Source organism: Plasmodium falciparum (assembly GCF_000002765.6).
Source record: "Plasmodium falciparum 3D7 genome assembly, chromosome: 14".
Lineage (NCBI taxonomy): Eukaryota > Apicomplexa > Aconoidasida > Haemosporida > Plasmodiidae > Plasmodium > Plasmodium falciparum.
In genome coordinates this window covers 1,563,575-1,580,206 of record NC_037283.1, presented here as the reverse complement: position 1 = coordinate 1,580,206, position 16,632 = coordinate 1,563,575, and the positions used below count along the sequence as shown (strand labels likewise).

The 16,632-nt window shown below is 17.5% G+C and overlaps 4 protein-coding genes across 4 annotated transcripts; all 4 read right to left on the bottom strand.

Annotated features, from left to right (window-relative positions):
- Positions 1-1,031: 1,031 nt before the first annotated feature.
- On the bottom strand, positions 1,032-2,014 carry PF3D7_1439000 (copper transporter; the record flags this gene model as incomplete). The annotated part of the gene is made up of 2 exons (XM_001348507.1): positions 1,032-1,403; positions 1,679-2,014. 2 exons carry the CDS (start codon positions 2,012-2,014, stop codon positions 1,032-1,034), a joined length of 708 nt encoding a protein of 235 aa, XP_001348543.1.
- A 1,621-nt stretch (positions 2,015-3,635) lies between these two features.
- On the bottom strand, positions 3,636-4,223 carry PF3D7_1438900 (thioredoxin peroxidase 1; the record flags this gene model as incomplete). Its single annotated transcript, XM_001348506.1, has 1 exon — positions 3,636-4,223. The coding sequence occupies one exon, from the start codon at positions 4,221-4,223 to the stop codon at positions 3,636-3,638; it is 588 nt and encodes a 195-aa protein (XP_001348542.1).
- A 1,822-nt stretch (positions 4,224-6,045) lies between these two features.
- PF3D7_1438800 (OST-HTH associated domain protein, putative) lies at positions 6,046-9,168 on the bottom strand (the record flags this gene model as incomplete). Its single annotated transcript, XM_024473363.1, has 4 exons — positions 6,046-6,642; positions 6,878-7,053; positions 7,213-7,533; positions 8,163-9,168. 4 exons carry the CDS (start codon positions 9,166-9,168, stop codon positions 6,046-6,048), a joined length of 2,100 nt encoding a protein of 699 aa, XP_024329207.1.
- A 3,199-nt stretch (positions 9,169-12,367) lies between these two features.
- Positions 12,368-15,632, bottom strand: PF3D7_1438700 (DNA primase small subunit; the record flags this gene model as incomplete). The annotated part of the gene is made up of 16 exons (XM_001348504.1): positions 12,368-12,411; positions 12,551-12,649; positions 12,772-12,813; positions 12,887-12,955; positions 13,054-13,106; positions 13,213-13,349; positions 13,452-13,552; positions 13,679-13,788; positions 13,886-13,947; positions 14,106-14,180; positions 14,348-14,456; positions 14,558-14,640; positions 14,749-14,886; positions 15,066-15,181; positions 15,377-15,427; positions 15,563-15,632. The coding sequence occupies 16 exons, from the start codon at positions 15,630-15,632 to the stop codon at positions 12,368-12,370; spliced, it is 1,359 nt and encodes a 452-aa protein (XP_001348540.1).
- Between the last annotated feature and the right edge of the window lie 1,000 nt (positions 15,633-16,632).

Genomic DNA, 16,632 nt, shown 5'->3' with positions numbered 1-16,632 from the left:
CTCTCACATTTCATAAAGAAAAAATATATATATAATATAAAACGACACTTTATAAATATTATATAAAACCGCAAAATCTTTATAATTTCTAAATTATAATATGGTCAAAATGGGTTAATATATTTTTCCCCTTTATGTATTTAATAAGAATGTGGCAATTCTTTTTATTTTATAAAAATATTTCTCTTTTATTTTTTGTATGTATATATATATATATAATATAATTTGGTACTTCAAAAAAAAAAAAAATATTTTAAAATATTTTGTTATTCAAAATAATAAATATTTATATATCTATATATAAAATCTATTTATTTATCTTTTTCTTATATGTTTTTGTTTTTTTTTATATAATTTTTTTCTTTTTAAATTAAACTAGATCGTTTTAAAAATATATGTATTAAAGCATAAACGTATTCATATATTATATGATCATGAAACAAATATAAATAATATAAAGGTGTTTTATAATTTTATGTATACAATATGGTAATATTATATTTTTAAAAAATAAGTAAAAATAAAATAACATATAAATATATAAAATATATATAATATATATATTAATATATGTATAAGTATATTATATATATATATATATATAATTCTGTTCGGCTTAAAAAAAAAAAAAAAAAAAAAAATGACAACTAAAAAAACAATAACAATTAGAAATAAAAATACAACTTGTAAAATGACAACATTTTATCCACATGTATATATATTAATAATTTTTCACTATATATTATTTGATTACATATTAAAATATTTTATATACGTATAATAAAAAAGGAAAATAATATCTTTTTTAATTTTTTTTGTTTTCTTGGAAGTTACCCACATATATAAACAAATATATATATATATATATTTATTTATTTATATATGCCACATGTATGTCTTGTATTCTCATTAAATGTGTATTATTGTTGCTTACTGAATATAAGTATAACATATATATTTATGTATCATTTTTCAAAAATATATATTATATATATATATATATATATATAACATTTTTGCTTATATACATATTAACATCCACAACAAGCTGGATCAGCTGTAAATTCTTTATGAACATCCAAATCATCTGGTGAGCATTTTTTGGATGATACAAATTTATTTCCAAATATAAAAAAACCAAATGATAAACCTAAAACAACAGCTACAAATAAACCAACATTAAATGTCATAACTATAAGCATAAGTAAATAATCCCATGAATATATTACGAACGATAATAACATTCTATAGGAATTATTTTTAAATAAAACTAAGCTCTTAAATATATTTGTATCTTCCGTTTTTGGCAAGGCCTGTTCCACATTTAATCTGACTACCTTAAATCCTACTGATATTATACCAAAGAAGAAACATAAAACCAACGATATATAGTAAGAGAGGGCCTACATAAAAAAAGAAGGAGAAAAAGAAATAAAAAATTAACATGTATATAAATATAAATATATATATATATATATATATATTTATTTATTTATTTATTTATTTATTTACTTATTTGTACTTTTATGCATAATTAAATTTCAATATAATTATATAATACAACATCTTATAAATAGAAGATGTTATGTATATAAATAAAAAAAAAAAAAAAAAAAATACATTTGCATATAATACGATATATAACTCCATTTTTTATTTATATATATTTTCTTATTACCGATTTGGTTTCCCATTTGTTAAATAAAATAATTGTGTGTGTAGTCAGCTGAAAGGACATTGGCATAGTTTCAACATGTTCGACAATATCAATATTATCATGATCTTGTAATTGAACAACTGTATCTTCTTCTTTTTGTAAATTATCTTTTATTATATTACTATATTTATCATAGTGTTTCCAACAATTATACATAAAAGATAATTTATTCTTACAACAATTGTGAGCACATGATATTTTAACAGAAGGTTTACAAATACTATTGTCGCTTTTGTCAGCTAGTACAATGAACAATTTTAAAATTAAAATAATATAGAAATATATATTCTTACACATTTTTAAAACAAAACAAAAAAATTATATAATAAAAAGAATTAAAAAGTTAAAAGTATTTCTTCATATATTGAAAATATGAAATGGAGAAAAATGTGGTCTCCTATTTTTTTATAATAATTTATATATGTAATATTTTGGGATTCAATATATATATATATATATATATGTATATATGTGTGTACTTTTAGTGGTTAAATTTTATATATATCCAATTTATATTTAAATATTTTGTTTTTATTTTGTATTTGTAAAAAAAATAAAAATCTTCCGTTTAAAAATTATATTATTAAAATGTGTATATTATCATATTAAAAAATATTTTGTTCTAAAAATATATATAAAAAGATATTTACAATAATACAAATAAAAAATGGAAATACAGAATATTTTCCATATATTTAAAATCATATCATATTTTTAATATTAACAACTAAGTTGTTATATTTTAATAGTAACTCTTTTTTTTTTCTTCTTTTTTTTTTTTTTTCTTTTTTTTTTTTTATTTTATTATTATTATTTTTTTTTAATATTAATGCTTATATAATATATGTATTATCATATTTATAAATAATATTATTAGAAATATGTATTATATAATATATATAATAATATATATTATATTATGATCGAAATATAATATTAGTGTATTATTATTTTATTCTTTATTTTTAATACTTATTACAATACAAATTGTATACAATATTTTGACTAATAAATAAATAAACATGATAATTTTGTAAATAATATATACTCCTTACTAAATGAGATTTGTATATATATTTTATATAATAAAGGAAAAAAATATATTTATGTATATATATATATATATATATATATATAATATAATATATGAATATCATATATTTTTATTAGGTTGCAATATATATATATATATATATATATATATATACATATTTCTTTTACATATGCACATTAAATTACTATATCGAATTGGTAAAATTAGTTTTACATTTTTCCTTTGTGTGTATATTATTTCATTCTTACATAATATACTTATCGGTTGTTTATCATTTTATAACTTCTTATTACTACGTCTCATATGTTAACCATATAAAATATATATATGTTATTTTCCAAAATGTGAAAAAAAAAAAAAAAAAAAAAAAGGTGCAAATAAATTAACCTTATATTATTATTATATTGTTATTATATTATTATTATATTGTTATTATATTATTATTATATTATTATTATACTATTATTATATTGTTATTATTTTATTTACTTTTTTTAAATACATAGTTTTCGAAAATATATGAATAATAGGTAATTAATTTTAGGTGGGTTTGGAGGAAAAAAAATAAAAATAAAATAAAATAAAATAAAATAAAATAATAATTGGTATAATTATTATATTATGTGTATGTATAAATATATGAAAAAGAACTACACTACGTATCTTGTATATATATTATATATGTGTATGTATCGTCACATAAGGTATATTGGCGAACATTAGATTGAATGTAAACATATAAATATAAATATATATAAATATATATATATATATAATGTGCATAACATAATGAATATATTTTATTTTTTTTATTTTCCCCCTTTGTGAGTAAATATATTGCAATTTTTTTTTCTCGTACTAATTTTACAACTTTGATAAATATTCACTAACACCTTCTTCTGATGGTTTCATGGCTACCTTTCCCTTTTTCCAGTTTGCTGGGCAAACATCTCCATGTTGTTCGTGGTGTTGTACAGCATCAATAATTCTTAAGACTTCCTCAACTGATCTACCAATAGCTAAATTATTAACAAGTAAATGTTGAACAACACCTTGCTTGTCGATTAATACAAATGCTCTTAATGATACACTATCACCAAACAACACATTATAACTTCTTGATATACTTTTAGTAATATCAGATATTAATGTATGTTGGATATTTCCTATACCTCCTTTAGTTAATGGTGTTTTTTTCCATGCCAAATGAGTATATTTACTATCCACACTACAGCCTATTAATTCAACATTTCTTTCCTTAAATGCATCAAGAGCCTTATCTAATGCAATGATTTCAGATGGACATACAAACGTAAAATCTAATGGATAAAAATATAATAATACATATTTCTTTCCAATAAAATCATGCAAATTTACTTCTCCAAATGTGTTATCTGCAAAAACTGCTTCAGCCTTAAAATAAGGAGCTTCTCTTCCTACATATGATGCCATTTCAGATCTTATTTTAAAAAAAAAAAAAAAATACAAGCACAGGATTTAATATAAAACTATAAATATATATATATATATATATATATATATATATATATATATATATGAGAACTTCTCAAGAAGTGTATAAAATAAATATATATTTTTTTATATATTTATATTTTTTATTTTAATAAGGATAAAAAAAAAAAAAAAAAAAATCTACTTCAAAATATATTTATAAAAATATAATTTGCAAAAAGGTATTTTATATTTTGTAGTATAAATATATCTTTATGTATTCATAAAAAATAAACGTTAAATAAAAAATATTATTTATTATTTTATTTTTTTTTTATGTAATAAAAGAAATTTTAAATGAAATAAATAAATTCAAATGTTTTTTTTTTGGTTTTTTTTTTTTTTTTAATAATACATGTTTGTTTTTAAACATATGTCATGTATATATTATATATATAATACATATATATAATATATATAGGAAGAAATAAAATTATGTATAATATATATATTAATATATTATATATATATATATATTATATATACGTATTTTTATTTTAAGAAATATAATAAAAATATATATTGATAATATTTTTTTAATATTATATATTATAATAATATATGTTATATTATATTATATAATAACCAAGGAATAATAATTATTAATATAATAATATTTTTTTATAATATATTAAATGAACTTAACCTACAAATTTTCATATTTTTTATTAATATAATATACTTCTACAAGAGAAGTACAATATTTTTTATATTAAAATGATATTATATTTTTAATTTTTTTTTTTTATTTATGTGTAAATATATATATATATATATATATATATATATATATATAATATATAATATAATATGTAATATGTAATATAATATATAATTTAATATGCCACAGTATGAATATATATATTAAGTATTATATATATATATATATATATTTTTTTTTTCGTTAAACTTAAAAAAAAAAAAAAAAATAATAATTCCTTTTAAGGATATGTAAAAAAAAAATTACTTTAATCTTTTCCTTTTTTTTTAATTATCTTGAAAAGCCAAAAGAATATAAAACAATGAATGTCTTAAAAATTTAAATTATTTGATGGTTTCAATTAAATTATACATATAATATCATTTTGTTTATTAACAAATATACAACTTATAGTTGTATTAAATATATATCCTATTTATAATTAAAGAAAAAAATATATGTCATTCAATATATGTATTTCTTTTTTTTAAGATAATATAGAATAATATTATAGTTAAGGAAAAACTTTTTTGTATTCATTATATGTTGTTGTAACAGCTACATAACTTTTATGCTTGTAATAATAGAATAAATAAAAATAAATAAATAATTATATTTATATGTGAAAAATGGAAAAAAAAAAAAAAAAAAATAATATTTATGTGTAAAAAATCAATTTATATTTATGTATAGAAAATGTAAAAAATCAATTTATATTTGGGTGAAAATTTAAACTCATATGTAATATATTTATATTACCTCTATGTAAATCATCATATGAATATATTCTAAAAAGAATAATTTATTTATTTTTTTTTTTTTTTGTATAAATATAGAAAAAAATCAAATAAAAATTATAAAAAATTTAGGAAAAAAATATAAAAAAATAATTCATTCTTCATTTAGAGCAGTCATAATATAATTGTGTGTTCATTATGACGCCCAAGAAAATAAATTTTTTTTTTTTTTTTTTTTTTTTTTTTTATACTTTATTGTATTGTATTGTATTTTGTTTTATTTTATTTTATTTTTTCTTCTCTTATGCTACATTTGTTAGATTTTTTATTGTATTCTAATTTGATCTACCACAGATAAATCTTCCACATAATCGTTAAATAAATAGTTGAAGACATAATATGAAGAAGGAAAGTTATAATACATATGATTTAAATTAATTGATTCTTCCACAGATATGTTAGTATTTTCGCATTTTTTAAAATCACACATAATATCAAATTTGTTTTGTGAATTATCTGGAAATTTAATTTTTGCCTTATCTTCTTTTTCGTCTTTACTATAATATGTGGAAGATTTATAATATGAATCATACATATCATAAGTTGATGGTAAATTGAATACATCCAAAGGTAATAATAATGGTACGTCATCTGTTTTATCATTTGGATTATCATTTTGTGTACTTTCTTCTTCATTATCGTCCTCTTCATCATAAAAATGCATATCTTTTTTTAACTCTTCTAAGGTGGGGTTACAATAATTATATTCCAATTCAAATTCTATATTCTTATCTTTTAAGCAGTTGGAATAATGCAAATAGGATATACAACGTTCCCATCTATAATTTTTGATGTAATCTAAGGATTTCTTTAATTCTGTCTCTTTTCTTAATTTTGCATTCTTATCCCTGTGTTTTTGCTCCTACAAAAATATAGCAATGAAAAATTAAACATAAATATAAAATATATATATATATATATATTAATATATAAGAATGTATAGACATTTATGGAAATATGCTAACAATATAATTTGGCATTATGTATAATATAATATTATATTATATCATTTATATAAATATAAAGATATATGACAAAAATAATATATGTATTTTTTTTTTTTTTTTTTTTTTTTTTTTTTTTTTTTTTTATTGTACATCTTCCATAACAGGCAACAATATGCACTGAAATTTATGCTGGGTCGAAATGTAACAAATATCACTCATCTCATTATTGATAAATTCCGTCAATTTTGAATATCCTATTTGATCGATATTTATATTTTCCTTGTACACATTTTTGTATATTAAGGGTAATCTGCTAAGGGAAAAACCTAAATATTTAAAATAAAATAAAAATAAATTAGTATATCAATATTATTTTTATATACATGTATATATTTTTATCCACATCTTTAATAAATCATATTTATATTTATTATTATAATAATAAGGATTTCATTTTTTTTTTTTTTTTTTTATTTATCTACTACCTTTGGATTTTGTTTTATCCTCCGAAAAGCTATATAATAAATAACTAATCCTACTTTTTATTAAGTTAATGGAGTTTTCTTGATGGTTTTTCAAGGCAGGTGTTTCATTAACATGCAATTTGGATACATACGTTTTGGAAATGGACATGGATGTAAATATAGGAATAATATTATTATTGAAATAGGACAGAATATTCAAATCTATGCATTTTTGTAATATGTGTATAATCCTTCCTAATTTCATTGTCCTGAAAATATAGGGTCCAGTGTGCTTTAAGGTCTCCGCTAAAATATATCTTCCTCCTTTGTGGTTATTATCATCTAAAAAACAAAATGAGAAATATATACATATATATATATATATATATATATATATATGAATATGTATGTACATAGATATATTTAATATATATAACACAAAAAATAATGTAAGTACAAGAAAAAAAAAAAAAAAAAAAAAAAAAAAAAACAACTCAATGGTTTTTATTTTTTGTTTTATTTTTTTTTTATTTTATATATATATATATATATATATATATTTTTTTTTTTTTTTCATTAATAAATACATAGGTATAAACAAATTACTACTATATTGATGTTGTAAAAATGTGTAAAATATAAAACTACAAATGTGTAAATAGCACATCAAATTTTGTGTGCAATTATATAAACTATGTACGGCTAAGTAGTTTTTCAAAATATTATATATAAAAAAAATACTAACTAAAAAATATAATTTTTTTTAATGTTAAATAAATAAATAAATAAATACATACATATATTTATATATATATATATTATAACCCATTTTTGTTTTCCATTTTTTTAACATATATTAAATAAATTTTAATTAAATGTAAAAATATATATATACAAACAATATTCTCATTCACTTATACATATATATATTTCAGTTTTTTTTTTTTTTTTATTTTTTTTTTGGATTTTACTGGATTGAAGTCTAAATCTATCAATGATATGAATAAAGATTAATGGAATATACGAAGATATATTTTCATTATCATCATTAGGATTGATGAAATAATCTCTGGGAATTCCTCTAAGATATATACAAATATTTTCATTATTATATGTTTTTTTGTAATAGTTTTTTGATTTTTTGTCTTCCTTTTCCTGTGAGTTGGCTTTGTATATATCAAATATATTTAGTATATCTTCTCTACAAATATTTATGAAGTTGTTATTCAATATAGGACAATCCGGAAAATATTTATTAATTTTTCTTTTTATTTCATTAGCTTCAGGTAATATTCTTTCATAGTATAAATATTTGATAATGAGATATATTAATTCGGTATGTACTTGTTTCATATCAACAACATCATATCTATTTTTGTAAATATTCCTATAAATATATAAACAATTACAGGAATAATTCCTATTCTGATTTTTCCCATACATATCCATATTAAATGGGGCTTCTCTTCTTATCCTATTATATCTTTCATGCATAATATTTCTTCTTAAATTTCTTCTCGCATGACAAGTATTTCTAGGAAAATCAGATCTGCGATTAACCCTTGGAGCAGCATTCATATCAAATCGTGGATACCTAATTACATTGTTCTCATGTACATTTCCATCTCTTTCATTATTTGCATAAAATACCCTGTCCTTGTTACATAATCGTACATTTAATGTTCCATAATTTGTGTTTCTTGCAGAAGGGTCATCCATTGTTGAATAAAGCTGATTCGGCATTAATTCCTCGGAAATTTGTGCAGCACTATTATAATTAGGAATATTCATATTGTAATTATTCCATACGGGCATCGTCATATTATTAGGAAACACGTATTCTGTATCATAATATTTGTCACCAAAATTAGGAGTTGTATCCATATTACGGCAATACACATTTTCTATCTTATTAGGCATTATATATGTCCCTTCAGCATATGAATTCATCTCCTTGTAATTATTCAAGTCCGCCATAATATTAAGAAGACAGAAAGGAAATAAAAAATAATAAAATAAAATAAAATAATAAAGTAGAATAAAATAATAAAGTAGAATAAAATAATAAAGTAGAATAAAATAATAAAGTAGAATAAAATCGGAAAAAATATAGATGAAAAAAAAAATAATAATAAATAAATAAATAAATAAAAAGAAGAAGAAAATGATATTATTATAAAAATAACGTATGTAACATGGAAAAAAATCTACATATATATTGTTAGACACAATTATATGTTTAAATATTAGTATATAATTTAATATGCTATATAAATAATATTACCATAAACTTATAATTTTATATATAAAAATAAAGGATGTATACATAAATTTCAAATATAGTAGTAATTAAAGATATATTATATATTAAAGAAAACAAATAAAAATAAATTCATTCTATCAAAGGGAAATCATATAATTATTGGTACATATTATATGTAGATTATATTCCCAAAAAAATACCCTTATATAATTAAAATTTCATAAGGGGTTAGGCATACATATAACAGATATAAAAATATTTTATTTATGTAAATATAAACACATGTGTGAAAATATGAAAAAAGACGCTATATGAAATGGATATAATATATATATATATATATATATATATATGAAATAAAAATAACATATGGGATGTAAAAAAAAAGATGCTAATATAAAATTATATTAATTTATATAATGTTATATATATTGTAATAATGAAATACTATATGTTAAGTTTAAATATATAAAAGATAACATAATTATAAGATTTATACTTTATATTGGACTATCAAATTGTAAGTAAATAAAAATACTACTTATTCTTAAAGAGGTATATATATAATAAATGTTGTTCATCTAAAATATTTATATAACTAAAAATATTATATGAATAGATGGTAAATATGTAGACTCATAAATAATCTAATATTATATGATAATCTTTATTTGGAAAATAATTTATGTATAAATAAAGTAGATATTGAAATTCTATAATGTACTAATAAAATATAAATGCTTGAAAAAAATTCTAATGTATATATGGATTAAAATGTAATTTTATAAAAGTATATATATATTATATATATATATATATTGTGAAATTTTATATATTATATAAGTAAAATCATAAAATGAAAAAAATTGTAAACAAAAAAAGTTATATATATAAATATACATATATATGTAGAATATGTGCTCAATACTACTTATTAAATACAGTTATATTTTTATAGTTTATAAAGGATATTATACAAAATAGCTACATAATACTAAATAATTAGAAATATATATACATAACATAATATATCATATGTATGATCTTATATATATTATATGTATGATCTTATATATATCATATGTATGATCTTATATTTTGTTTTATATTATACATAAAATATATTAAAATATATATTAGTACTTCATATGATTACAATAGTATTACTACTAATTTTCATTTTTTTTTCTTATATCATAATATAGGCGCCTTACAGAAAATAAGTAAATTATTTAATTAATATATTGATTTATAGATATATAGTTTGAAATATTATATACATATATATATATATATATATATATATATATATATATATATATATATGTACGTATAATATCTACTTGTCTATTCAAATTAATAACATTATATTTTATATAACTATGTTTAAGTATACTTACATGTTACATAATACTTTTTTTTTTACTATATTTTTCATACCTTATATTTATATATAATATAATATGATTATAATGTCTACGTATGTGTGGAATTAATAACAGGCATAAAAATGTTATTTCTATGTAATATCATAAGAACGTATTATATATCTTTTAATATATTATATATATTATATTTATTTTTGTGTTTTTTCTATTATATTTACGATGTTATGAATATAAAGTTATTAAATATGTAATTATATATTAAAATAATAATAATGATAAAAATATTTATTTCAATTTATGATAATATGAAAAAAGTTTTTATTATAGAAACTTTGAAAAAAAAAAATTTTATATATTTTTTCCTTTATATAATAAATAAATAATTTTTCATTGTGTAAAAAAAAAAAAATTAAAATGAATTAAGGAAAAAAAAAAAAAAAAGAAAAATTAAATTCTTAAGAAATTAATTTATAAATTAATAATAAAAAGAAGACAGGAAATGAAAAGACATGTACATTAAAAGAATCTATAATATGTAAATAATGATATTATATATATATATATATATATACATTACAAATTATATGTGTCTAACTCAATAATTTCGTTATATTAATATATTTTGTTCATGTCTATAGAAGGATATACATCATTCACGTGTTCATGAATTCATTTTACATACATTATCTTTTGTCTTTTATAATTTCCTTTTTTTTTCCTAGGAATATTTATATTGAATCTTTAATATATATATATATATATATATAAGATACACAGCTAATAAATAATTTAAAGTTTGATATAAAAAATCATTCTTGAAAAATAATAGAGTTATTTAATAATATATATATATATTATATATATATATATAAATTTGTATGTGTGTGTCTTGTGAAATCATATTTTTGTAAATAAAAAAAAAAAAAAAAAAACTTAAAACAATATTAAGCAAATATACTATTATATTTAACAGACATATATAACAAATATTTATGTCCATATAATAAATAATCATCAAAAGAAATATTATATATATTTATACAAAAATGTATAGATAATAGATACTTAAAAAAATATATTTTTGAACCTCATATTTATAGAATATAAATAAAAAAACACATTAACATAATAGGCTTCCTTTTAATAGATGAATTATAAAATTATATATTATAATTCATACGAAAAAATAAATATAGTAAATATATTTTAACTATATTAAAATATATATATATATATGTAATATTATATACATTTCTAATTTTTATACGAGGCTTCTATATAAAAATTATATATATTTTTTTTTCCAAAACAGTATTTTAATTCGTTCATATTTCAATTTAATTTTATTCATTTTTTATAAGGAATATTGTAAGTTTAACAATTTTTTTTAAGTGTAAGTTTCAAATAAATTAGTAAAAATGCTGGTACATATTTAGAGTAAAATTATGCATATTAAATTCAAAACATAAAAAAAATAAATACATGAATATAAATATAAATATAAATATATATATAGTAAAATGTTTTATATATTATTGTAATCAACATATTTTGAATTTTCATTCAATCCTATAAAAAAAAAAAAAAAAGTAAAGAAGAAAATTTTGTATAGAGAAAGAAAAAATATATATCATTTTATTTTTTTGAGAAAAATAAGGGAATTCACACACTTATATATATTACTATTTGTTTTATGTATATATATTACGTTTCTTTTTTTCAACACATGATAATAAAATATTCTCTATAAAATGTCGACGAAAGTAATCTATATAAGGTTTTAAGGATGTCCTATTTTCCGCTTCAACTAAGGTGGAAAAAAAAAAAAAAAAAAAAATATTAAGATATAATAATAAAATGGTTTAAATGATCATACTATATATATTATGTCATGTATGTTCAATATTATCTATGTTTCTTTATTAATACTATGAGAATTTTTAGGGTCATCAAATTGTTCTCTTAATAATTCTGTAAAGGAATAATATATATATATATATAAATGTACACTATCATGTTTCACACAAACATTTTAAATTATTACTTAATGTTGGAACTGATTGTGGATTGAAATTATTAATATTTTTTATATCCAACGGAACACATACTCTTCCTATTTTGAGAAATAATATATATATATATATATATATATATATTTTTATAATAAATATAAATAAATAAATAAATACACATTTAAAAATAAATCCGTACCTGTACTGTTATGTATGCAGAATGGACTTTTCAACAAGTGATTAATTTCTTTACTATAAAAAAATTAAAAAGAAAATATAAAAAAAAAAAATATATATGTATATATATATATATATATATATATATATATATATATATGTATCCACTTAAATACATTACCTGACATTTATATCGAGTCTTGGATATGTAAAATGGAAAACTATTTCTTTAACAAAAGAGGGCATATTGATATTACCCGACACATTTTTTCTTTTAAAATAATTGCTTGGTGTTAAGAAGTTATAAATAGAACTGAACTATAATTATTAAAAATAAATAAATAAATAAATATATATATATATATATACATTTTGTATGTATTAATTTTCCATTTTTTAATTTTAATTAAAATTTATTACTTTCTCAAATATTTCTCTAGAATTAAAATTATTGTTGTTTATATATTCTTTTAGTTCATTAAGTTTCATTGCCTTTAAGGGGTCTGTCACTTTTCCAGAAGCTAAAAAGATATATGCACATATTATTTTAATATTATTAATTTATTATAGATATAAAATAAGGTATAACATGTTAAACAATAAAGAAATAATAATACTTATCTTTTATATATATCTTTAATTCATACCATAAGGTAAATAGTCAATTAATTTTTGAACATGTGGGGAGCCTTTTTTAAAAAAGTCCTGTTCTTCCATTAATACATCAAAATATTTGTAGCATATATCAAATGCCCTCCTAAAAACATGGATAAATGAATAAATAAATATATATATATATATATATATTTATGTATATGTAATTATTATTATTATTTATTATTTTTTTTGTTTACTCAAACATTGGATATTTATCTTTCCCCCAAATGGACACTTTTTTTTTCTTGGTATCTGAACCCTAGAAACACAAAAAGGATAAGAAAATAAATATCTTTTTTTATCTTCATATAACGATGATAAAGAACACTTCATACAAACACTATTTACAACAATATTAGTTATAATATATATATATATATATATATAGCATTTTCATTTTATTATTTTTCTTATTACTGATAATATGTTTAGATAATCTGCTAATGCAGCTCTAGCGTCAGTAGTGTAATATCGACACGATTCATCAGCCACCTTAATGAAAAAATATATAAATATAATTAATATATGATATATTAATATATTACAAATCTCACATATATTTAAAATTTACAATCAATACGGTAATAAAATATATATATATATATATATATATATTTATTTATATATGTTCATTATAATGAGATATTGTTTTAACATACCCAACAATGAATTCCTCTTCTTCCGGAATAAACCCACAAAATGTGTTCAAAAGAAAAATCTTCTCTTAAGGCGGTGTCTAATAAAACTATTGCTACAGTTAAAAATTTCCTGGATGACATACACAAATAAATAAATAAAAAAAATATAATGAAATATAAAATGTCATGAATGTATTTTTCTATATCATTTTGTTTCTTTTGTAGTCATACCAACACAATTTGCAAACCTTTTTATCTGTACAACATGTTCGAATATCATCATAATCGTTCATATCAATATCAAATATTAATTCCTAAATTAAAATAAAATATTAAAATATATAAGTTATAATAAAAAATAAATAATTTCATTCATTCAATAATTCAATCATTCATTTTTTTTTTTTTTTTTTGATAAGTACTTTTTGGACTGGTAGAAAAATATCTCCTTTTTGATCTTTTTGAGAAACAGGAAAATTATAAATAGCTCCAATATCAAATTTTATAGGTACTAGATCGGATAATAGTTTATTCTTAAATTCTTCAGGGTTACTAAAGGACTAAATAAATGAAGTACAGAAAGAGAGATATAATATAAATAAATAAATAAATAAATAAATATATATATATATATATATATATATATATGTATATGTATAGAATAATTTTTTAAAATGCAGACATTTTATTTTATTTTATTTTATTTTATATTTTAACTTTCATATTTTGTCTTTATTACCAGCCATCTTATATAAATCTCTTCTTTTCCTTGATCACTTTTTTTACATGTGAATGAAAATTCTCTTTTCGAAAAAAAATGAGGATCATTTAATTTGGTATATTTACCCTTAATATCTATATTAAAGATTATATAAAAAATTATATACATAAATATATATATATATATATATATTATATAAATATTATTATTACATCAATAAATTATGAACAATTCACGGTGCTTTATAATACATTAAGTAAAACACACAATGATATTCATACATTTCCATATATATATTAAAATTTTTATTGTTAATATTGTTCTTATACCATTTTTATAATTTAACCAGTTATATAAATCATTTATTGGACACAAGCTCCCTGTAAAAAAAGGATAATTTGTTTTTATCAGACAAAAAAAAAAAGAAAAGAAAAAAATTCATATAATATCAATAAATAAATAAATAAATAAATAAATATATATATATATATTTCTTTTTTTTAATATTTATTTACTGTAATAAAATATTAAATCATTTTCGTTAACGATCGAATCTTTTATATCTCCAACTATTTCCATTTTCATAAAGTATTATCAAAAGAAATGTAAATAAAAAAAAAAAAAAAAAAAAAAAAAAATAGCTGAGTTATATATATTCTTTATATAATTTTATAACAAAAATAAGAATTATATCAAATACAATAGATGAGAAATGCTTGTCATATTTTCTTCTTTGTAAAATGTGAAGAGAGTATATTTATTCACATAAAAATAAAATAAAAAAAAATTTAATGATTCAATATTTTAACGTTTATAATTAATGATTCCATATAAAAAATAGACATTTATAAAATAAAAATAAATTATATATACATATAATAGTAGATATATATTATAAATTTTATTTTTTCCTTTTATAATATTATGTATAATTCTTCTATTTGAATCTCTAATTATTTCTTAAATGTATTATATATATATATATATTATATATACATGTATTATAATTAATATACACATTCAAACTATTTGAAGAGAATTTTTTCTCTTTTTATATTTTAAGCATATGCATTATTTGTGAAGGTTATAAAAAAGGAAAAAAAAAAAAAAAAAGTATATCTTAAAAATACATATATTTTGTATGTATATTTACATTTATATGATTTAATTTATATAACTCATACAGAGAAAAATGTGAACACAGCACATATTAAAAAAAAAAATTAATTTATAAATTAATATAGTGTAATAAAAATATATATATATATATATATATATATATATATATATATATATATATTTTATTATATTTGTGTTTACACTTATAAAAATGCTAGCCTATATTCTTATTTTTTAAAAATAAACAAAATTGAAATAAATAAAAAAGTTTTCATTAGTTGAAAAAAGATATGATTGATTACATCACATCATCATAAAATTTTATTAATACAACAAAAAGTTATAATAATTCAGTAAAATGAATAAATTAACAAATATATATATATATATATATATATATTAAAAAAGGGGTTTTTATAAAATATAAAAAAAAAGTAAAAAATATATACGAATAATATGTATATAT